The sequence below is a fragment of the Vanellus vanellus genome, assembly GCF_965231255.1.
Source record: "Vanellus vanellus genome assembly, chromosome: 5".
Classification (NCBI taxonomy): Eukaryota; Metazoa; Chordata; class Aves; order Charadriiformes; family Charadriidae; genus Vanellus; species Vanellus vanellus.
The window spans coordinates 55,173,485-55,197,220 of NC_138910.1; the positions used below are offsets into that span (position 1 = coordinate 55,173,485).

General features: G+C 36.0%; 1 protein-coding gene across 1 annotated transcript in view; it reads left to right on the top strand.

Annotated features, from left to right (window-relative positions):
* The window catches only part of CDC73 (cell division cycle 73), a gene marked incomplete at its 5' end in the record, with an annotated part of 110,214 nt that extends 86,994 nt beyond the window's left edge, over positions 1–23,220 (top strand). The window contains 7 exons of the mRNA XM_082484334.1: positions 3,495–3,552; positions 6,723–6,758; positions 7,142–7,229; positions 14,771–14,932; positions 16,808–16,908; positions 19,037–19,178; positions 20,460–23,220. Coding sequence (XP_082340460.1) covers positions 3,495–3,552; positions 6,723–6,758; positions 7,142–7,229; positions 14,771–14,932; positions 16,808–16,908; positions 19,037–19,178; positions 20,460–20,496 — 624 coding nt within the window. The 3' untranslated portion in view covers positions 20,497–23,220. The remainder of the gene's footprint in view (positions 1–3,494; positions 3,553–6,722; positions 6,759–7,141; positions 7,230–14,770; positions 14,933–16,807; positions 16,909–19,036; positions 19,179–20,459) is intronic.
* Positions 23,221–23,736: the final 516 nt, after the last annotated feature.

Sequence of the window (23,736 nt, forward strand, 5' to 3'; positions counted from 1 at the left end):
TCATCTTCGAGCAAAACTGTTAAGTGTTCAGAAACTTTGAGGAAATTAATGTTCTTTAAATAGCTTAACAGTGATTTTTGCTGCTTCTGATGTTTAGGGTACAGCTGCGCAAACAAAAGCTCCCCTAACTGGAGTTTGAATTTGCAGTGTGCTAGTTACTTAAGAGTAAAATTAACATTAAAAACTTCACATTAGAAGATTTGAAATGTCTTACTGTGCGCTCACTGAGAAATAAGCCACTGTCTTTACAAGGAGTTAAACCATGTAAAAGAGAAGTTGCCTGGGAGTAGGTAACATGCCATTAATTACCAGCAGCGCTTACTTTGTGTGGTTGAATGAACCAACAATGAAGTTTACTCCATCAACTTAACTTTCTTTTTCTCTGGGACAAATCCTGTCGTGTAGTTCTCTGTGGCTATACCTGCCTTGTTAACAGAGCTTGTATCATAAATCACTGTGGTGTGGTAGGAAAAACTTATACCTGTAAATTATTTTGAAAAATATTAGGTTTTGTATCTAAGCTCAGCATCTTTTGTTTTCAGAACAGTGTGAAATGTGTGTTAGCAAAATTATCCTGCTAATTAAAGCTTATTGAAAGCAGTTTTTCTTCTCGACTAACTGTATCTTGTCAACCACGACTGCTCTGCACTCTTGTTTTTTCCTCATGTTAATAGCATACTTTTCTCCTTACCAACCATTTAAGAACTGCGGGCTTGAAATATTGATCAGAGCTTCCTTTGCAACATTGTCTACAGTTTTTACATAATAGGAGGTGGTGATTAGGTCACTGATAATCATAGAAAGATGTAAATCAGTTACAAAGAATGGATGTTATGCCATCAGTAGGTGACAACTGAGCTGCTGTGCTAAGATGCCAGAATATCAGGAGCTGTGAGCTGCGGTTCATCCATGAAATTATTGCAGTCTAAGGCAGTGATTTACAGAACTGAAAGCCGTGGCCTCCATCACTTATTGATTTGCAGACATTGTTCTTGCAAATAGAAAGGTCATAGGTGTGGAAGTGGTAGCTGTCTTTTGTGTCTACTTATTTAAATGAATTTATTTCCTACCATTAATCAGATATTTTCATGTGTGTGTTTTGGTTTGGTTTGTTTCGTTGTTTTGGGGTTTTTTTTTGGTTTTGTTTTTCTTTTTTTTTTTTTTTTAATGTGATTTGTTGTTGTTTTGGGGATTTGCTTTGGTTTCAGTTGCAATGTTCTCAAAGCTCTGCCTTTTCCTTTTAGGCTTCTGCACTAAGTTTCCCTTCAATCACTTTAGAGAAGACAATTTAGAGGAAAGTATGGAAAAACTCCCAAATAGATCATTTGCCGTTTTTTTTGTTAGGCTTGATTCTATGTATATTCTGGTGCTTTATGGAAATTGTGGTGAAGAGAGAAATCATGAGCACAAGTTACATGGAAACCAAAGCAAGGCTTTGGTTGTGATTTTGGAAATTGTTGGAACGAATTGTAACCAAAACTCCAGAATCTCTGCAGCAGCTCCTGGTTTCCTCCCTTTGTTGCAGCTGCCATAGGACCTGCGGGGTGGGTTTGGGACATTGGAGGCACTGAATAAGTGGAAGGGGAGACAGAAAACTTGCATTACTGATTCTGTAGAGGAAAAGAGGAATGGATTTGTGGTGCTGCAGGCAGTAATAGTTAAGCAGCCAAGCAAACTGAATTGGATTTAGAAACTTGAAACGTAGCATCACAGGAAGTGACGTTTCTTTAGTTTAACAGGGGTTATTTTTTTCCATTTCATGAAGTGCTGTGAATATAAGGAAATGTTACGGGAGAATTCTTGGTATTTCTTCAATTGGGTAATTAATGCACCACAGGAACAGTCTTTTCACACGGAAAAATTACATTTTTCTGTAGAAACAGATGCGAAATGATTTATTTCCACTTTCTTGGTTAAAAGAAAGGTTGTTTCAAGTAACTGCTGTTTCTCAGTCACAAGGCTCCTCAAAGGTAGTTAGCCTTTCCTGCTGCTCTTCCTTTACAGTGTGGTATTTTGATTTTTATCATTTTCTGAGTAATTATTGTAAAAGGACACTGGCAAAAATACCTTTTCTCGGATACTAAAAAAGTAAGTCTTAAAATAACAGTTACTGACTCAAGTGCCCTACATTTGGTATTTTAATAAGCAGAAAAGAGTGCAGGAGAAATCCGAGTTTAATCCGTTTCTTGCAATGGGGGGTTAAATCCTTATACTGAAGATTAATAGGAGGTTGCTGACTGTAAAAGTTACAAAAGCTGCGCACTGTACCAAATGTCAGCTCCAGCCTATTGTAACTAATCATGGGTGGCTTTGACTAAAGCTCGGGGAAGAGATACTTTGAGTAAATTTGTGTTTTCTGAGGGCTTGTCAAGTGATCCTTTCTTCTATTTGTACTTCACAGTTCTTGAGATAAAAACAGTTTTAACTTTCATGGTACAGACTTAAAAGCATTTTCTTTAGGTGTAATTTAAATCACGGAACTTGAGTCTGCTTGCATTTAGTCCCGTGCTCATTAGCTTTTTTAGTTTTGAAATAAAGAACTTACTGCTATTTATGCATGGACACACAAATGTGATAATGCCGTATTGGAGTACGTTGAAACAGGTTTTTCCCAGGGTGGGATCTGTGACCTTTCTGAGTGTCTCACAGTTGTAGGGTACACTTCACATAGTGTTTCAGTCATTCTCAGATAAAATTCATGGTTTCATGTTAGCAGGTTTTCTGTCAGCCTTGCGAATTGAAGTAGCTGGAATGTGTAGTTGTTTTCTTTTTTTTTTTTTTTTTTTACAGCGTTGGTAATATTGTTAGTAGTATATATTTTGTTCAGTGAGGTTTCACAGAAGTAACAGAGAAGAGAATTTGTTCTTGCAGGAATTCAGTGTTGCTTTGGAACCAGACGTGTGTGACCTCATTGTTCTCTTCCATGGCGTGTTGACTCTGCGGAGTTAACAAGAATAAATAGTAGTGCAAGTCTTTTGTTTGTTACATTAAGGTAATTGGATAAGGCATGAGCAGAACTAATTATGAGAATGCTATTTCTGGGCACTAAAACTCTTCAAGGCAGGAATGCATTGCAATTTCTTGGTCCTAGTTTTCCATCGAGAGCATAAGCAGAACTTGTTTCGAAATTTCTGTAGTCAATTGGTTACGTTTAAGTTATTAACCCGTTGTGAAAGTGATCATAGGTAAAATGAAATGTTGCTATAAAGAGAAAAGGTTTCTTTGACTATATGAAAAAAGTTTCTGATTGGCATTTGATGGTTAATGTAAACCTGTTAAAAGCTTATGCTTATGAGGTTGTCTGTCTTCCCCAAGTCTGAAACAGAATCAGTAAAGAGTTTTGAATATATTCATTATTTTCTTTCTCCTCTTTAATGGAAATGTATTGCCCTCGTTTTCATGATACCCTCTGTAGCTCTGTGTTCATTTAAAAAAAAAACACGTACATGACAAGAAGGCCAGCCATTAATGTTACCTCTTCTGTCTTTTAAAAGGAAGGTGCTTCTGCTCGGAAAACACAAACTCCAGCAGCACAGCCTGTACCACGACCAGGTAAGGTAACTTACTTTCATTTGTGCTTCTGTCCCAAATAAGTATGAGCTTCAAAGTACTATTGAAGACTCTAGTTAGCTGAAGAATGAAGTGAGGATCATGTATTTGTGGCCTTTAACTGCATATGTATTGGCAATAACACATAACTTTTTGGTTAACGTTATGCCGTGCATAACTCGAATTGAAATGGTTCAGGGTCTGGGGCTTGGGTTCATTCTCTTTGGTCTGTTGTCCAATTATCCCTTTGAAAGGATGCGCTAATGAAATTAAAAAGTGACAAACTTCTTGGTTGTCAGCTTGGTAGTTCACAAATGCCAGCTCAAATATATAATAACTGCTTAATACTTCAAGAAGAAACAACCTAAATAGAAAAGCTAATCTCAGAAAGAGATATATTATTAATTCTGTTGTTAATATATCAGAAATGTCTTTCTCTGAATGCGTTATCATCACTTCTTCACACTTCTTAGCACATAAGGTATTTGTAATAGGGCCAGGGTCATCAACTGGCATTTTAATTCCAATTAGTGGACTTTAAAATTAATTTTGTATGTCAGATTGAATCTCAATTTAGATTCAAAGATAGAATGATATAGGTACTTTGTTGTGTTTTGATTAGAAACCATTAGAGACTTCAAAAGAGTGTAAGGGTACAGACAGTATATGAGAAGATCAGTATTTCTAAACGGCTGTGTGCGTATCTGCACCTAGTTTACATACTATTAGAATTTCTAGTTTGGTGGAAGGAAGTCTTGAGTGAAAGGTGTTATTTAATAACAACATGATGGTTGTTGTTTATGAAGGCATTGGAAAGGGGACATTTTGGACATCTGGAAACAAAGCTACCTCTTAAAATTAATATACTTTTTCTAGAAGTAATGCTAGAGTACTGTATATTATTGTTGAGACTATTAAATGCTTTCAATGTGTGCCTTGCTAATTCCTTGAGACTTATTAGTAGGGTTTAATGCTAAGATTTACTATTGTAAAAATTATTCCCCCTTCCCTCCTCCCCAAATCTATTCTAATATTGAATATTCTCAGCATACCTGAATGCTGTTGTGCACAGATTCTTCTGTTTTGTTATTTTGGTACCAGAAAGGTCATGCTGCCTGTCATATTTATCTCACTAGCCCCGTTAAGCATAATAATGCAAATGGAGTTGACAGACAGCAGCATGAAAAGGGTAGAAGTGGCAAGAGCAGAAATATGACTGAATTGTCACAGGTCCCTACTGCTAGCTGTAACTTCATAGTCATAAAGTGGCAGAAGTATTTTGGTTTGTTTTGGTTTTTTTTTCTTGCATATACAGGTTATACTGATATGGCCCTTCTCTAAGGCCAATCTAATCTATTATCTTGCCTCTATATTGTAAGTTGAAGAGAGAATGAAGAGGTATAGTCTGAAGGAAGTATGTACTGCTTCCTTCATAAAAAAAAAAAAAAACAAAAAACAAAACAAACAAACAAAAAAAACCAAAACCCAAACCTTATCTTTCTGCCTGTTCTAGGATATTTCGGGGTTTGGAACTTTAAAAAAAAAAAAAAAAGTTACTTGGTTCTTAGCAGTCAAAGTATTTAAAATGTGCAATTTCCAGGGGGCTGCTGATTTGCACATAGAAGCATTAGTTGAATTGAACGAAACAGTTGTACAATACTGATTTGAAAAAATGCATATGAGATATGCTTTTAATCTATTTTTTTTGTGCACCTTTCTGCAGTACCTAATTTTCTACTAATGTGTCTTGGTACAGCTATCAAATTTCTTACAGATCCTCCCCATATATATTTCAGGAACTGTTTAATGTTAAGGATAAACCTAGATTCACTGGGTAGGTAAAGTTCATGTAGTTCAATATAGTGTCACCAATTATATCTGTGCATTTGACAGTGTCAGGAAAAGATAATTAAGGATATGGTCTCAATATTTCAACAATGGCAACTATGTGTTGTGAATATTTATACTGTTCTAGCCAGTTTCTGAAACAGTTGGTCATAAATAAACATGAACAAGTTGGTGCTATGAAACTGGAAGTCAATTAATGAAATTTGTCATGCATAGTAGCAGTTGAGACTTCAGTTAGTCTGCATCAATGTTTCTACTACTCACCATTTTCTAATGTTGTGAATTAGGATAAACACAAGTGATGATAACGATAAAGCACAACAGTTTTTTCCTTAAGTTAGGATTCACGAAAACTGAACTAGAAAATGTTTATTTGGAAGAAGCCAGGTTTTTCAGTAATAGCACTAAAGTGAAGAAACAAATATGCTCTTCCAACTTTGCACTGAAGTATCTCCCAAACTGAGGAGGTCACAATGTGGAAGACTGAAGTGGAAACATTTTTACTGGGGGAACAGGTCACACTCTTTGTTTTCTGTCTGGCCAGTATTGTTTGCTTGTGTGTTTTTGATCGGTGGGGGTTCTTTTGGTGGGTTGCTCAAGGGTTTTGGTTGGGGTTGTTTTTGTTGGGTTTTTGGGGGTGTTTGGTTTTTTTTTTTTTACCTGTTTGTGTGGGTTTTTGGGAGTGGGTTTTTTTGATGGGTTTTTTTTTTTTGGTTTTGGGTTTTTTTTTTTTTGCTTGAGTGCTACTGTATCTGTCAAGTTTCATTGTTTCTGGCACCCAAATTGCTTATGTAACTCAAAAACCACAATCCAAAAATTAACGTGAGTAAGCCTGAAATTCAGATTTGGATTGTTGATAGCTAAATTCTACAAATATCATCTACAATAATAACTGCTAATGAAAAGGTGAGGGTCTGTAAAGATTAGTTTATTGTGAAACAGTCCTCCTGTTGGTTCGACACCACTGAACTGAAGATCTACAAGCAGCTTTTTTCAAGATTGCTGGCAATTTTTGTCAGTGCTATACTGCCCCGACCTTTTGAGGAAAATGGACAAGGATGACTAGTTTCAGTAAAATTAGGGGAGTGTGACTCAACTGTCCCAACATCCGTTTCAGATGGTCAAAAGCTGTTTGTCTTCTGCATACTGAGACCCAATTTATAAATCCCTTCTTCAACTGTGTATTGCATCTGTGAAAATGATCTAATGACTATAGTGTGACTCTTCTCTGTTCAGTCCTGCAACTAAAGCATTGAAATGTTGCTTCATGACAACATTTGTATTTACATATTAGTCATTGTGCCATATTTTCTGTTTTTTCTCAGTTTCTCAAGCAAGACCACCTCCAAACCAGAAAAAAGGTGAGGCGATTTTAGATACACAATCCTTTTCATTTTTGTGTGAGTTGTGCCCACTCTATCTTTTGCTGGAACTACCAGCAACAATATAAACAGCCAGTGGAATGCCAACAGGGTTTTCTTTTGCTAAATATGGGTCCTAGCTATATTTAGAGACTCCTGACAGAGGTACACTTTTTTTTTGTGAATGAAAACCTTCAGTTTAGAAAAGACTTACTACAATTTTCCTTGAATATTTTTCAGTGATTTTGATCTGTTAAACAAGAGTTTTGTTTTTATGCACAGTTCCTTTAATAAAAAAAGGGGGAGGGAGGAACCCCCAACAACCAAAACCACAACAACAACAATAAAAACCCACAGGCAAATTAACTTTATTATCTCTACAGGATCTCGAACTCCCATAATCATTATTCCAGCAGCCACAACCTCTCTAATAACGATGCTTAATGCAAAGGACCTTCTGCAAGATCTGAAGTAAGTAGCTGATTAGAACATACTGTATACAAAATGGTTTTCAAATATAAAGGTATACTAGTACCAAATTGGTAATTAAGCAAGAGGGAGTGTCTGCTGTCTCATAAAAAGCTAGTTTTGCAGACCAGAGTATAAAAGAAATTACTGACTCCTGAATAGTAGGAAAAAAGCAAAAACTTATTTTCAGAATTTTTGCACAGTTATGACCTGTGGGCCAAACGGGCGGGTTGAAAAGAAAGTCTTAAAGTCTGTAGTGGTTTTCTTTTATGTAACATAGATGCACACATGTGATCAGCGAACCCTTACAATGGAAGAAGACTTCGAGAAGATGAGTAAGGACAATGTGCTCATGGACCTCAGAAAAGATTTCAGGAAATGACCACAATTATTATAAAGGAGAAGGGGATCAGAGGGTGGCATCTGTTTTAGCTAAACGACTGTATCAGCTGAGCAGGTCAGCTGGCTGTGTAAATAAAGATTTTTTTTTTTTTTTTTTTGAAGTTCACATACAACAAAAATAAGAGTAAGGCATCGTCATTAAGTATTCATTCAGTGAAATATTAAGTCGCTAAAAGTTGTTGCTTGCATCACACATCTGGTTCTAAGATTTAATTCATTACGGCTGAATGCAATCAACACTTTCTTCATGGTAAGGTAAAATTCACTATTATGGTAAAAAACAAAAACCAACCAAACAAACAAAACCCCCAAAACATCTTTCTGCTTGTCCAACAGATCATGGCATTTAGAGTTGCCTGTCTGTTAATACCAGTTAATTTCTCTGAAACAGACTGTCATTTTCACAGAGAAATACACTGTTACAGACTGTCTGCAATGGTATGTTCAAAAAATGGAGAGCTCTTCTTTCTTCCACCTTCAGTACTTTGCTTGTCCTTTTTGAGACTATACACTGCTTTTCTTCAAAAATAGGTTGTCCTTATTATGGTGCTACAGCTTTCACTGGAGTTGCCCTAGAATTTTTTTGAACTGTGCTGTGAGATACTGGGTGCCTTCTGATCTCCAGCTATTTCTAGTTCCTAGATTACTGCCACGTATCATCAAAGATCCAGTAAGTGTACTGAACTCTTGGTGCCTCTTCTGAAATATTTAATCAGAGAGAAGGCCGGCTTTTAACATTCTAGTTTAATGTGCAAGCAGTTTCTGGACTGATATAATTGTGTTGACAGAGGATGTTGCTTGTTTATGTGGGTTTTTATGTTTAAGAAAAAATTTCGTAAGTAAAAGCCCTGGATTTTACATCTATGTAACTTATGACTTTCTGGTACAGGAATACCTATAATGGAATAAAGCACCTATAGGACATGTCTAAGTATATCTGTGCCAGGAGGCTTGCGCTATTTTCAGCTGCTCTGCGGTAGAGCTACAGTTAACTTGTAAAGACCTGCCCCAGGAGGAGGCTGATAGCTAGAGTGCAAAGAACATGATCCAGAAAAAAATGAAATTAAATTTGAGGGGTCAAAGAAGGGCACTGATGTAGTTAAGAAGTAGGAAAGAAAAAGTGAAGAAACAAAAGTATGTTAATGAATCAGGAATGCAATAGCAGAATTCAGAAGAGCAAAATATTAATTCAGCCATGGCAGTTCTAGCACTCTTCTAGAAAATATGCCACCTGGCCTGTATTTTTTTGCATTCAAATTTATTGAAGTAGTTTATTTAGGAATGGCTGCAGGGTTTGTTTTTACTGTTCAAGTATGCAGAGTATAGAACTAGCCTTGATGTGGAGTGTGATTGATAGATATATGGTGGTTTTCCAAGGAAAGAAGACTTATCTAATTTCTGCCTCTAAGTCGCTGCTGCCTTTAACTCATTCCCCACTTTCAGCTGAATTTGACAGGAAGAGTAGAGATTTGGAAGACATGCCATTGCCACAAGTTTTGGAATAAAGAAATATTGTCCAGATAGAAAAGACACCCAAATTAGTAATCCTTTCCTTACCCCTGCTTAGGAAGATGCAGGCAGATTTGAATTTTTTGCATTTCTATAGGTAATTAGCTGCTTGTATTAGCCATCAGAAGAGATCAGTGATAGAGCACAAGGAGAAGGGATTTTTGGAGCTGGAAGAGTACGAGCCAAACTGCTAAGGATTGTAGGAGAAAAGGAATGTAGGAGAACTCTGGGAGAATGAGGCCCCCAGGGTTGTTAGGGTACAGAAGCTGTGATATATGTGTGACATGCCCATGTTTACAGGGCAACTTTTTCTTCCTTGTCTGATACCTAAGGCAGTGCAGTTCATTGAAGTGTGTGATAATAAAGAATGAGTATTTGGGTTTCATAAATTGACTTTTGTGATTCCCCTCATTTAAATGTTTCTTAAAACAAAATAAGCAACAAAGCTGAAATTGTAATTAGTGATCAAACCACTTAAAATCAAATCTTAGTCATAGCTGGGAATTCCTATCTTTTCGGATATTTTTTGTCTCGGATGCTGGATTTTTTTTGTAAGTAACTGGACTGCAATGCATTGTCACTTTGGATATGAGAAAAAGTAATTGTGGTATCGTTGGCAGATATTTTAGGTTGGTTGTTGTAAAATGAACAGAACAGTCTTCTTCATCCAGTACTATGGTAGGTGTTAAACTCAATTGGCAAGGACTGAAAGAAACTTATTAATTACACCAGCATTTTTAGTAACCCTTTTCATGGCTCTGTAGTGAGTTGGGGTTTTTTTTACTTGCCAAATTTGGCTGACATTTGTGTGATGCTTAGCATGTTTAATTCATCACACACACATTATGCTCTCTTTTGAGGTAGAGAATATGGAAAGCAGGAAAGCTATCATGAGTAGAATTAAATATATATATATATAATGAAAAACTGGAAGCATGTTACAGGTTTAAGATATTTTTTTTTTAAGATACCCAGTTTGTCTGTTGGATATATTTATCGCAACTTGGGTTTTGTAGGGGGACATTTCTATATATAATTGTAATATATACAATTCACATGCTGTATAATATGCAAATATTCTTGATAACCTTTTTTAGAAAGGTTTTTTCTAAGCAGCCAAGTACAAGATATAAAGGAAGAGCTTCTAAAATATTAAAAATATAGAAATTCATTTAAAATCAGAACTGCAATACTTTATATTGCAAAGCTTCTTAAAAAATGTTTCATACCACACACTTTATTCTTATTCACTATCTGAATGCAACACTGGATATCATAATTATTGTGTAAAATCTGGCTTTCCAGAGTAAGTATTTGAGAATATCTGAAGTTAGGCTTTTCAGAGGCAAAACTTACGATTTACATGGATCAAAAGCGAAGCAGGAATTACATCAAGCAGATGTAAATGATTAGATGATGATTATGTATTTTTATGATGATGATGCTTTTACTCATGATATGTTTCGCCATATGCAGCCAGGCAACTCACTGAGTTGATATTGAGCGAGCTATCTGAAAGATTTGGGGATGATGTATTACAAAAAAAAAAACTTTGTTCTTTTGCAAAAATAAGTGTAGGAAGCTTTTGATACTGTAATCTGACAAAAATATTGAGGGTGTTGTAAAAATAAGTCTCCAGTTCTAAACATAATCAAATGTATATTACAGTGATCTCAGTTACTGTCCAGCGTTGGAGTTGGCTTATTGTCTGTCCATGCGTTTTTCAGTATGTCTGAATTGGGGGCCAGAAAGTGCTGACCTGACCTCAGTGAAAGTGTTTTAATGCTAGCAATTGATGTAAGTTTAGAGCCCAGGCGTGATCAGCTCTGGCAGTTCAGTGGATAGTATCTTACCAGTTACCTCCCATAATTTGATCTTGTTCAATCCTTTGCCTGTTACCTTAGGAAAGGGACCTGCTGCCTCTGTGAAGGGAGAACGTGCACCAGTTTTTATGTGAATAATGATTTTGGCAATTAACAGCAAGAGAATTGAGTGCTATTAATTTCCTAGTAGGGGTATATATGCATTCTAAGTAGATACAGGTTTGCTGGGTTTGTGTTTTGTTTTTTTTTTTTTTCCCCCCCCTAAGGAATAGTAATCTGGAGAAGCAACAAAAAAATGTAAGCTCGTACACAGTCAGAATTCAGAACACATTTCTAGGGTGTTGGATGATGAAAAAGGTGTCAAGTACAAATGTGTAGTTAAGCCACCAGCTATAGTATTGTAGCAAATAATTCCTGAGAGATGCTGTTTTTTTTTCTGCTTTCCTTAATACTCAGATTTCTTAAGCTTGTTTTTATGTCCAGGTAGTGATGGAGTAAGCCATGATCATATTTAGAATCATACAGTAATTTCTATTGATTCTCAATTCTTGAGCACAGGGCTTTTATTATACTTACTGAATCGATGGGTCCTGGAAATGCAAGCATATATTTCCTAAACTTTCTGTAAACTGTCATTTATTCCTGTGCTCTGTGTGTGTACGTATATGTAAGCATTTTCTTCACTGCTTTCTTTGACGGTCGTCTTCTCTATTCTTCCATGTGAATTTGCTCATTGATATTTTTTTCTTCAGAAAATTCAGATAACAAGATATTTCATGTGCTGTCCTGGAGAAATGAGTTAAAACATTCAGATTTTTACAGTAAATGAAACTAAAGCTATTGTCTAGAAGATGCATAACTGAGGCACAACTGAGTGGTGCCTTAATGGCTATAACGCAGTTTCTAGCTGAAATGGAGAGAAACTGTCAATAAACCAGTGTTGAAATGAATTCTTAAATGCAGAAACATTTAAAGCTAGAAGCAGAATTGACAATGCCTGTTTCGACCAACTTTGAGGGGTCTCAGATACGGTGGTAAAATTGTTAGACTCTGTAAAATAGCACTATTGCTTCTTGCCTAATTAGATAGGGGTGGCTAGGTTTCCTCTTTCCACTTAAAATGTGTTTGCTTTCTCACATTTACAAATTAAATTAAAAATGTGACCTTCTAGGTTGCCGCTCATGTGAATATTTGGTTATCACTGTAATGTACGTATGGCTATTCATTTTTTTATTTACATATTGTGTAAGAGTTTGTTCTCATTCAGTACATGGGACATGTAAGAAAAACCAAAAATCTCAAACTCCCCACCATTTTAGGTGATTCTGGCTTTTCATATAGACCTTGCCACTGGGGTAAAAGGGAGTTTGGAGGCAGGGAAGGAAGTGGATGTTGTAATTTTTAAAATTATTTTAAAAAAACCCATAACAACCAAAACCAGAACCCAAACATTTTATTTCCATCTTTCCAGCCCAGATTCCTTAGTTCTGATGGGTGAGGAGCGACTCATGAATGGCTTTCTTAAAAGCTCAAGACCACCAAGCAAATCCTCGTTTTAAGTTATAAAACAGAGTTTTCTATCAGTTAGCATTGGCAAAGCAAAGCGTGCAACATTTTGGCAGGACAGACCATTAGGTATGCTCATGATTAAAGTTGCAACTCGCTTTTGAGTTTTTAAATTAGCAACTTCACTAGAAATACTTAATGCTGATGTCACATAGCTTTTTCCAAAGAAGAACTGTGTTGAACACTTGTGTGTAGCACGCGATTATGTGTCAGTCAGTTGTGGTAGATAAAAGATATGTAAATATTAACTATTTTCTAATTACTTCAATTATTGGTGAAATTACTGTCTTAATGTTGGGTTTTTTATAATATTCTAGGTGGCCTAAGTGTACTTTTTCCCACTGTATCCTGTATAGCGCTTTTGTCTATATTTTCTTTAGAATGGTGGTGTTTTACGTGTACTAGACAGATAATCATAATTTAATTTATAGCGTATTATTTAACATCTGTAATACTTTTTCTATATTTGCAATATTAGTCAACTTTAATTCATAGTCATTTGCAGGTTTTTTTTAATTTTCCAGTGCAATTGTATGCATTTGGATGCACACTTCAGACATTGGTTGTGACTCTGGTTTTGAAACACAGTTAAATCATGAAGAGTAGAAAGGGGCTTCATCTGTTTATCTATGTTAGGAAAATAAAATAGTTTTGCTTGAAGGTTTATTGACAATTTCCAGGTGCTGCCTTAAAACATGTTTGGTTTTTTTTTTTTTCCCCAAGCTGCCATTTTCTCAGTGGATATAAGATGTTTGCAAAAAACAGTATTTTCAAGTTGACTGAATAATGAACTCTTCCTCATATTTCATTTTTCATTCCTCATATTTCATTTTTCATTCCTCATATTTCATTTTTCATTCCTCATATTTCATTTTTCATTCCTTTTTTTCTATCTTTCCAGCACTAGGAAGTGCAGTCTGCCTGTTTAAGCACATTCAAATTGGGTTTTAGTATTCAAATAGAAATAGATTGAAGAGAACAAATAGAAATGGTGCAAACAACTTGTTCGAGAAATGTAGTAAACTTTTAAAAAGCACCATCTGTACTATAATGAAGAGAAATCTTACCAATTATGTAGAGTACTGTGTTTTTAAAATGTAGCACCCATACTCTGTTAAATTTTGCAATTAAGTGAAACATGATGTTTCTTTTTATCAGAAGTTTTGGAAATGAAATATCAGCAGCAAACAGTGTTAGTAGCACAGCTGGGTGGTTCTGAACAGAATATTAGGAGGAGGTAGGACTGAGTTCTGCTCTTTTGCTGGCCTGGCAGGTGATACTACTGGTCGCATCAGCTTACCTTTCTATGAAATAGTTTTAGTTCCATAAAATGCGTGATTTTGTTATCTTCCCTTCTGACAAAATCCACTGAGATTCATCAGTAAAAAGGCTTATGCTACTCTCACATTTATGAGGACAATTTTGAGAACTGTTCTGTGTATTTTATTTTATCATCACCATAAAAAAGAGACTCTTGAAATGAAAATTCGCTTCTTTTTTCTTAAGGTGGGGGCCTGAAAAATAAAAGATCTGTAATTCATTCAGGGGGGTCACATCTTAAGCATTTAGTTTTGTCATACAGAGATTACATAAGACATGAGGATCACATTATCCATATTTTCCAAGTGTTTAACCTATCAGAGAAGCTATTTAGGAAAAAAGAAATAATCCAGAATTGTAGTAGCATACATCATAGTAACTGGATGAATCATTGATAATGTAAAATCACCGTCATCCAAAAAAATAAAACCTCATTCAAAAACCTTTTTGACCAAAAATCTCAGCTTTCTTGAGAAAACATAATTCTGATGGCTCCAAGAGCAGGAGCTCTAAAATTTGCTCCAGGAAGCCAGTGTTTCTTAGTACCTGACCTTCCCCATGTTACCCTTGATCGCTAAAAAGGATGAGTTATAGCCATTCAGTGGCTTGTGATGAGGCTTCTCAGCTGCAAATGTATTGGGATAAGGTAGGTGAGGAATGCGATGGATGCATAACAGGTCTGGGTTTAGTTTTGAGGGACAGAGGACATTTTAGTACAACTGGTTTTAAGGGCTTATGAAACATTATTCTTAGGTTGTTTGCTGTTCTGAACGAGTAGTGATGGAGCCTTGGCGTAGTGAAAATGAGATGATGGCTTCAGTGACTGTTGCCAATAATGCAAAGTTCTGATGAAGTTGTTACTTTTCCTGCTGATTACGTCAAATAAATTGCTTTTGTCTACTGAATGTTTCTTTATTCCCCAAGGTTTGTACCATCAGATGAAAAGAAGAAACAAGGCTGTCAACGAGAGAATGAAACTCTAATACAGAGAAGGAAGGATCAGATGCAGCCTGGGGGAACTACAGTCAGCGTTACTGTACCGTATCGAGTAGTAGACCAACCTCTGAAACTTATGCCACAAGACTGGTAAAATAGATTTCCCCTTTAGAAAATTTCTTAACCAGGAGAATGCAGAGTTTGGAGGGGTCCAATAAAATGCTGCTAAATTCACTAGGAAGTAAAGATATGGACATAAGAATGGATTTGATTATTAATTGTATAGGAGTCTTCAGCTGAAAATAATATGAAACTAAACTTCTTTGAAAGATCTTAAGAAATTGCAACACTACATTTTAACAGTATGAGCAGCACAACTATTTTTATTAGGTTTGCCTGAAATGTTCCAGAAGTTAAAATAGGAATATTCATATGAGTTTTCTGGTTCGTGATACTGTAGTGTGCAAGTCACTGGAACATGGTCTGAGAGAAAAGTCCTCCTTTCTCACCTGCTTTCTGAATGAGAGTCTGTTGGGAAGATATGCTTGCAGGCCTTCAGCATTTGACATTCTAGTTTTTTTAATAGTTTAAGATAAAGAAAGATAACACATCAAACAGTAAAGACTTGAACTGTGGTTTCAGTATTGAATCAGATCCATTGAATTGGATTCAATGATGGAAGCTTACTTCTGAAGGGAGAGCCTCAATTGTGGAAACAGAATTGTAGATAGCTTTTACTTTTAAGTAAAAGCTGGAAACGTTATTTTCTCTTTAGCCCATTCTTTGATGCTATGAAAACATATTTCTCTTTAAACAAGACAATTCTGGAGAAACTTTTTTTTATTTGATGCAATGAATTAGGCAACATTCTTACTTCTTCCTCACGAGTGTGAAGATTTTAGACACACACGATGACATTTTTGGTGGCTTTGTAACTTCTAAAATAGATTTTAATAGAGAGGAATAATTTGAAAAGGTCCTGTTCCTAAATTAATTTTTCTTTATATTGAGAACTTGAATTAATCAGAAATCTGTGGTTTTGAAATTCTAGATATCAAATAACACTTAATGTTTCGTGATCAAACCTTTAAGAACCATCTAAAATGGTTCCCATAGTGCTTCTGACCAAAGAGGTGAAGTGGTGTGGTTTTTTGCCTTATTTTTATCCAGTGGAGAATCAGATATTAGTATCTAGAAATCAACATGTTGCCACTGTTGGTTTGGGTTTTGTTTTTTATTCTGTTAGCTATTACAAAACATGCGACATCATTTTAAATAGCAAAGCTTTAATCTGTCTTTTAAAAAACAAAAAAACTCCACCTGGATTATTCTTTTCCATTTGGGATTTGGTAGACTTTGAGGTTCAGATTAGGGAGGTAATTATTTGTTGTAGTAGGTAGGAACTGTGGTCGGATGATGTAAATGTTCAAGAAAGATAGAACATGTGGGAGGACATGTTTTCTCAAAGCTGTTTTTCTTTTTTTTTTTAATATTTCATTAATGTAAAAGCTTCATCTTAATCACAAATTTATTTTCTTGGACTGTAGGTAATGGTTACATACCCTTACAATAAATGATGCACTTTGCAACTGGAAGCAGAAATTTAGCAGCTGTCTGTTCTGATAAATTTTTAGAATAGAAGTTAATATTATTCTGAATAAAGGCTTTTAAATTGATACATCTCAGTTTACAGTGTTATTTGTAGAAGATTATCTAAAATGTTGGAGCACTTGTTAAAAGCAAAGTAATAATGACTAGAAATAAACACTGTTTGACTTCTTATAAATGTAACATGAGAGAGTGAGCTGCATTCTGCAAAGGGACAGAGCTAGAAGTCCAGAAAAATCACACGAAATTTTTTTGCTTAGCAGAGAAAAAGCAATTGTGCTGGAGGTGTGGTTGTTAAATGTGCTATACTGCTGTCACTAAAATAAGAAACTATGCTAAGATATATTGCCTGATTAAGAAAACATGTAATTAGATGTTCAAGAGCATCAGCATGTCCATCTTTTTCTGTGTTCGCAGGGATCGTGTGGTGGCAGTGTTTGTACAGGGTCCTGCTTGGCAGTTCAAAGGCTGGCCTTGGCTCTTGCCCGATGGATCACCTGTTGATATCTTTGCAAAAAGTAAGGGTTTTCTTATGTTCTGTTTTTAAGTGTTTTGGCGTTTGTTACTCTAAGTTTTTGTTGTGGGGTGTTTAAGCTTATGGCAGAGTACTGCCAAAGTGCGCTTGACTTGGGTGGTTGAGAATGCAGGTGCTTAGGTCTTCACACAGATGGAAAATTATTAATGTACCCTCTGCAATTCTTCTCTTCTGACCTGTGGAAGCTTGCGGAAATCTTCTCATAGCTGTCGTCTGTACAAGAGGTTCAGAAATAGCTACTGTATAAATCTACTTTGCAAGCTTCTAAAAAAGGTGAAAAGACAATGTATATTATAACACTTCATAGATAACAGGTTTACAGACTGTCTTCAGATTTCATTACTACTTTGGACAGAAGATTAATCACCTAGTATTTCACTTAAAAAGTTTTACAAATAAGATATGGTGTCTGACAAAAACTTGCAAGTTTAATAAGATACAGATGCTTCTAATTTGTGAGCTGGATGTGACCCCTGTATAGATCTGAACATTTTCTTTGAGTTATGACAATTATGCCCAGTTTGCTTTTATACACACTGCACTTTTCTCACACAGTCCAGCTTTCTGACTGTAAGGTGTGTGATAACATTGAAAGAAACTTCTGTTCTCTGTTGCTTCATTGTGGAGTCACCTTAGAAAATAGACCTTTTTATAGTGACTATTGGCTTCTGAGTGACAGATTTAAGATTAACAACAATAAATAAAGAGTCCCTCCCCATCTTTCCTGTAGGCTCCCTTTAGGTACTGGAAGGCTGCTATAAGGTCTCTCTGGAACTTTCTGTTCTCCAGGCTGAACAACCCAAACTCTCTCAGCCTGTCTTCATAGGAGAGGTGTACCAGCCCTCTCATCATCTTTGTGGCCTTCCTCTGGACGTGCTCCAACAGGTCCTTCTTTAGGGACATGGTTTAGAAATGGGCCTGGTAGAGTTAGATAACAGTTGGACTTGATTATCTTAAAGGTCTTTTCCAGCCATAACGATTCTATGATTCTTATGCTGGGGGCCCTGCTGGACACAGTACCGCAGGTGGGGTCTCATGAGAGCGGAGTAGAGGGGCAGAGTTACCTCCGTCGACCTGCTGGCCATGCTGCTTTTGATGCAGCCCAGGATATGGTTGGCTTTCTGCGTTGCAGGTGCACATTGCCAGCTCATGTTCAGCTTCTCATCAACCAACACCCTCAAGTCCTTCTCCTCGGGGCTGCTCTCAATCCATTCTCCACCCAGCCTGTATTTGTGCTTGGGATTGCCCAAATCCATGTGCAGGACCTTGCACGTGGTCTTGTTGAACTTCGTGAGGTTTGCACAGGCCCACCTTTGAAGCCTGTCCAGGTCTCTCTGGATTGCAAATGCCTCTGCTTTACTTCTCCAGTAATATCCAAAATACAAAATGCATCAAATTGGTTTCCAGATTGGAATTGTACAAGACTTGAATACTTTGCACTGGATTATGTCAAAACTGTGATTTGGCTAAGGAAATCAAGAAGAATCACAAGAAGATTTTAATACTCACTGTATTCACGCTAGGCTTTACATAATTCACATGTGACAATACTTCCCAAGAACAAAATAACTGTTAATATTTTACCAAGTGTAAGTGAGTACCAGATCAGGGGAAGTAGGCAGTTACTAAATTTCCCAGAATGCTTTGTGTAGCATTTGGGGCACTGGCATTCTGCTGTCAGTCATCTTCATAGGCTTTCAGGAAATAGCCAGGCTTACTTCTCAGTGGTCTCAGAAATTCTTTTTTTTTTTTTTTTCTTTATTCTTGAACAGTTCAAAGATGTTCTTTCTGAAAATCTTTGTTTCCCAAAGAAAATGTGCTTGAATTGGCATTGAATGTCTGCTGTTCTCCTGGAATCTGAGAGTCTAAAAATAGGGTCTGCCCTTTCACTTAAACCTGTAATAGCAAGAGAGCCTGATAGCGGCCACCAACCACTATATATTTAGCTCAGTGCCTTTTATTAACTAGTTGACTTTCTTGAGAGGTGGGCACATTAATTTTGTTCTCAGGCTCAGAATATTCTGAAAAAAAGAGGGAATTCTCTTTGACTAATAATTCAACACTGTAAAGTCATCAGGTTTGTATACTAAATGTTTTCCCATTTCCTGTAGTTAAAGCTTTTCATCTCAAATATGATGAAGTACGTCTGGATCCAAATGTACAGAAATGGGATGTAACAGTGTTAGAACTAAGCTACCACAAAAGACACTTGGACAGGCCAGTATTTCTACGCTTCTGGGAAACTTTGGACAGGTATGTTTCCTGTTGAAAATTCTTTATGCTCATGCTTCTATGATGTTTAACAGGAATGAGAAGCTGTGGCAACAAAGGAATTGTATACAGCTTAGACATCTGAACAATGTTTTAGCTTGAAAATACTGCTTGTTTAGATTTTCCCTGATGATACAGTTAAATATATACCACTATATGTTTTGTTATAGACTATAAATAATAGTCTCCAAAGTGTAATATGTATGGATTTAAAGGACGGGTATTTACCATTAATCATTGATTAGTACCATGATTCCCCACCTCCCTACAGGCAGAAGGAAAAGAATGGAGAACAAGCTAGGCGCTGTAGAGTTTTCCTTTGTTCCCCCAGCCCTCCCCTTGGACTGCAGTTCTGCAGAGCTTACAAGCTCTTCTCCTTTCTCTCTCCACCTCACTAGGTGACAGTCTAGAAAAGGTGAGGAACTACCTTAAGATAAAGAGCCACAATGCATTATCTTATCCTGATTCCCTTGAACCCACAGCACTGGGTAGAAGAGGAAGGAAGTCAAAAAAGATGCAGCACCTAATGAGTTTTGTACTAGTGACTCTACTGTATCTCAGGGACCTTCCAAGTACTTATCCCTGCCTTTCGTGAGGAGTGAGGGATGGAGGAGCACCAGCACCTCTGTGAAGAGCAGTATTGCTTCTGACTCTGAGCCTCTGTGGTTCAGAACTCTCTCTGAATAGTAAAGTTCATTGCAATACCTTTTTCATGTTGTAGAGGAGAAAATTTCTTACTGTGAAGCATTTGAAGAAATGTTGTGGGAAGGAAGAAGCCCATGCATTTCATGAATGTTTAATATTTTCACGTTGATTGCACAGCAAACTGCTTGAATGATTGAGTGAACTTCAAAAAGAAAAATCCTGTGGGAATTGTCAAAATAGTTCCAAGTATCAAACTTTCTATGGCTTCCTATTTAAAAGTCTCAGCTAAACTATATATCTGAATTTCCAGAATGAACTAGAGTTATCTTTACCAACAGTCTTCCAACGTTAGAAGTCATGTGATGCCTTAAAAAACATGAATTTTCTTCAAAGCAAAGGTTTTAGCTGACTGTCTTTTAGTGGGACAAATATCGTGCATAATACAGAGCTGTATGTCATATAAGACATTGCATCTCTTTAGCAATTTGCTAATTCTCTAAGAATTTTGTTTTAACAAAGTCTGTGCATATTATTCCTGAAAGTAAAATTTCTATAAATACCAGAAGAGTAGTAATGTTGTCTTCTGTTCGTTTTTTTTTTTTTTTTTTTTTTTTTCAGGTATATGGTAAAGCACAAATCTCACTTGAGATTCTGAATTCTTCAGCTGCCATTTATTTCCGGAAGTATGGATTGAGAAAAATGAAAGGGGCTCCAGTTTGGAGACCAGAGTTCGCACTATATGATACGTCAAGAACTTTACAAATGAAGAAGGGTCACAGTTTAAACTTTTTATAAAATCTTGTTTGGATGCTTCATGCTATGGCAGGTTGATACCTGTTCTATTCAGAAGCAAAGGGGTTTTGCTTAAAACTATTTTTTTAATGTTGTTAGCCTTCTAGTCTGCAATCCAAATTGTATATTTTGATAGCAGCAGTTTCTTCTCTGTTTTGTTATATTAGCCACATTTTTAAATAATGTGTTTTGTTCCTTATTAGAAAATAGATTGATCTTCACTGCAGGTTACAAATGTGTGTGTGCGTGTGCGCATGTGCGCACTTGTGTGTATATATGTGTGTGTGTGTCTATATATATAATGTATAAAAAAAATTATAGACACACTTACGCACACATAGATGTTACCAGGCTTTCTAAACCACTTAGCTTCTGAGCTTATTTTGGTTTTCTTTGCTTATTGTTCCACTTACTGAAAATATTTTGTTGTGAATTATATTACATTTTAGTCAATAGGACTTGCAAACTGAGCAAAGTGAAAATTGTTTTGGATAAATCAAAATGTCGACCTGTATATGTATATTCTGTCAGTCTTTGTTGAAAAAGGGAAGATGAAAAAAATTGAGAAACACTTTTGGATTTGTAACGTCCCGGTTTACTAAATCTTTGAACTTTATTATGGGCATACCTTCAAGTCATGCTAACTTTAAATTGCCATTCTCCACACAGGTCTCTTTATTTAAACTAAAAGTGTGCATGTGTACATTCCCATCTATCAAAATACCTTTACATATGAGTCTAAATGTTACCTAGATTAAACAGTGAATAGAGAAGGAGAGAGTTTGGACGTTTTTTCCTGAAACAGCCACCGTAAGGAATGAATACTTTTAACTTCTTTGCATTTATACCTCTAACATTATTTTCTTGTGACAAAAGTAGCCCAGACTATGTCTACAGGAGGTGTAGTTTTTCTGAGATGAGTGGCTAATATGGCCTTCTAACAGTCCTGCATTGGAATGGAAAATGAACCTACTCCAATTACCAAAGAACAGATTTGCTTGATTTACAATATAATTGAGGTCAGAAGACCCTGGTATTTGTATGAATTTATGGTATCTCTGTATCTATTTAATAACATTAAGTTCATGTTGCATACCAGTGGATGTAGAGAATGATCAAATACTGTAACACCCGCATGAATTTTTTTCTGGGATAGCAAATACATGTTTATATTCCTGTTCTTAAAATTCCAAACCATGTTTTTTTAATATACTTTACATTTACGGTTTGACGAAAGTAAAATGTTCTACCTATTCTTTAGTTTTGCTTTTTACTTGATGTTACCTTCATTTTTAATAAAACCAGAAGGCACATCTCCTTAAGAGGTTTTTAAAACTATGTCTTAAATTTGTGAGGACTGAGAGGTCTGACATATTTCAATCCCTACTATATTGAGACTACTATTTTTAAATGGTCTTAATGGAAACGTAAAAAAAAAAAAAACAAATCACCAAACAAAAATCCCCAGTGACTTTACGATTGTAAGAAGTTGACACTGGATTTTTGAATGGATTCTGCGAAGTGACAGGCAATACAGAACTACCAGAAGATCCCCTATTTGTATGTGCCATTGGTCGGTACTAAATTTCCCAATACTTAAGCTTATATTAAGTGTATCCATGTCATATATGAGTGAGCTAAAACATTCAATACTTTGTTTTAACCTGTACTGCAATTAGAAAAGCTATAATGGCTATAAACACAGCGATCGCTACCATGAGGAAGTGGTTCAGTTTAGGGTTCATTACTGCTTTAAATAGTGGGATATCATGTATGGGTTTTTAACTCTCAAGGATTTCCAATTAGGAATGTAACTTTTTCAGATTTAATCAGTACTTGATGGCTTCTGCAATAGGCAGCAAACTTTAAAAAGCAAATTCTGAAGAAATGTGTGCTTCATGTGCACTGTGCTATACAGACTATATAGTGGTCTTAAAATAGGCAAGGTCCAATTATCTTTTCTGTCTTGTGTTTTAAACACACGCGTAATCCCACATCCAATATTGTATACAGGAGATGGCTTGAATTAGATGTAAATTTATGTATATACTGGGAGTAACTCCTCTGAAACTAGTGAAGTTACATGGATGTGAAACTGGCAGAAGAGCAAAATCCATTAAATCTTTGTATGAACTGTGCCATTTTTTATGGATTGAGCATAAGACCTTTTAACATCTTAGAATTTTGTACTTGCAAGCAATTTACGACACAAGTTGTAAAATATGTATTTGTGAAGGAGTTGGCACCTGATCGTGCATATTTTTGTCAGTCGTAAAAGTAGTGATGTTTATAAAATGAGCCATTTTGCAATCAGATTCCTGCTGACATTATTGGAAGTTTAATTAGGTTGTCAGAATAGCATTCCTGCTGCCTTCATAAATAACTGCACATAGATTATGAAACTACTTGGACTTAAAAATTTAGCCTTACAGCAGCGTTTTGCAACACAGCTGGAATTTTAGACACGTTATGCTTAATTTATCTACAAGTTAATGTAGAGTAATAAAGAAAACTGATGCTAAGAACTGGGGAAGCTGGAGGATCAGACATCTGTTTTAGTGATCTGCATTCTTATTGTTGAGCAAATTTGACACACTGCTTAGAGGTGTATAAAGTGTGTAAATTGTACTCAATTAAAATGTATAACTAAAACTGAGCTACTTCACTGACTGTAGTTTATTGAACAGTAGAATGATACTAGCATGGGAATCGGATATCAAATTGGCTGTTTCTATGAAGCATCTTAAGTGTCATAACTCTACACTGTTTCATAAGATGAACGAGATGAAACGAGATAAAACAAGATGAAAACTGGTTTGAAGTCAGCTATTGGGCTCCCATACTGTCAGCAGGTGATGATTTCTTTTAGTAGCAAGGTTATAGGGGCCAGTAGATATATCTGAAGTAATGATTTTATGTTAAAAACTAAAATACCTATGATTTATACTATTTGAGCTTTCTGAATGCTACCCTGAACAAAGCAGACAAAGGGGGATTTTTTTTTTTTTTTTTTTGTAAGGTAAAGTAGGGCGACCACAGGGACTTGCATACCTGAAGAAATTGCAGATCAGCATCTTCAATTGAGTAGGCTCAGCTACTTAGT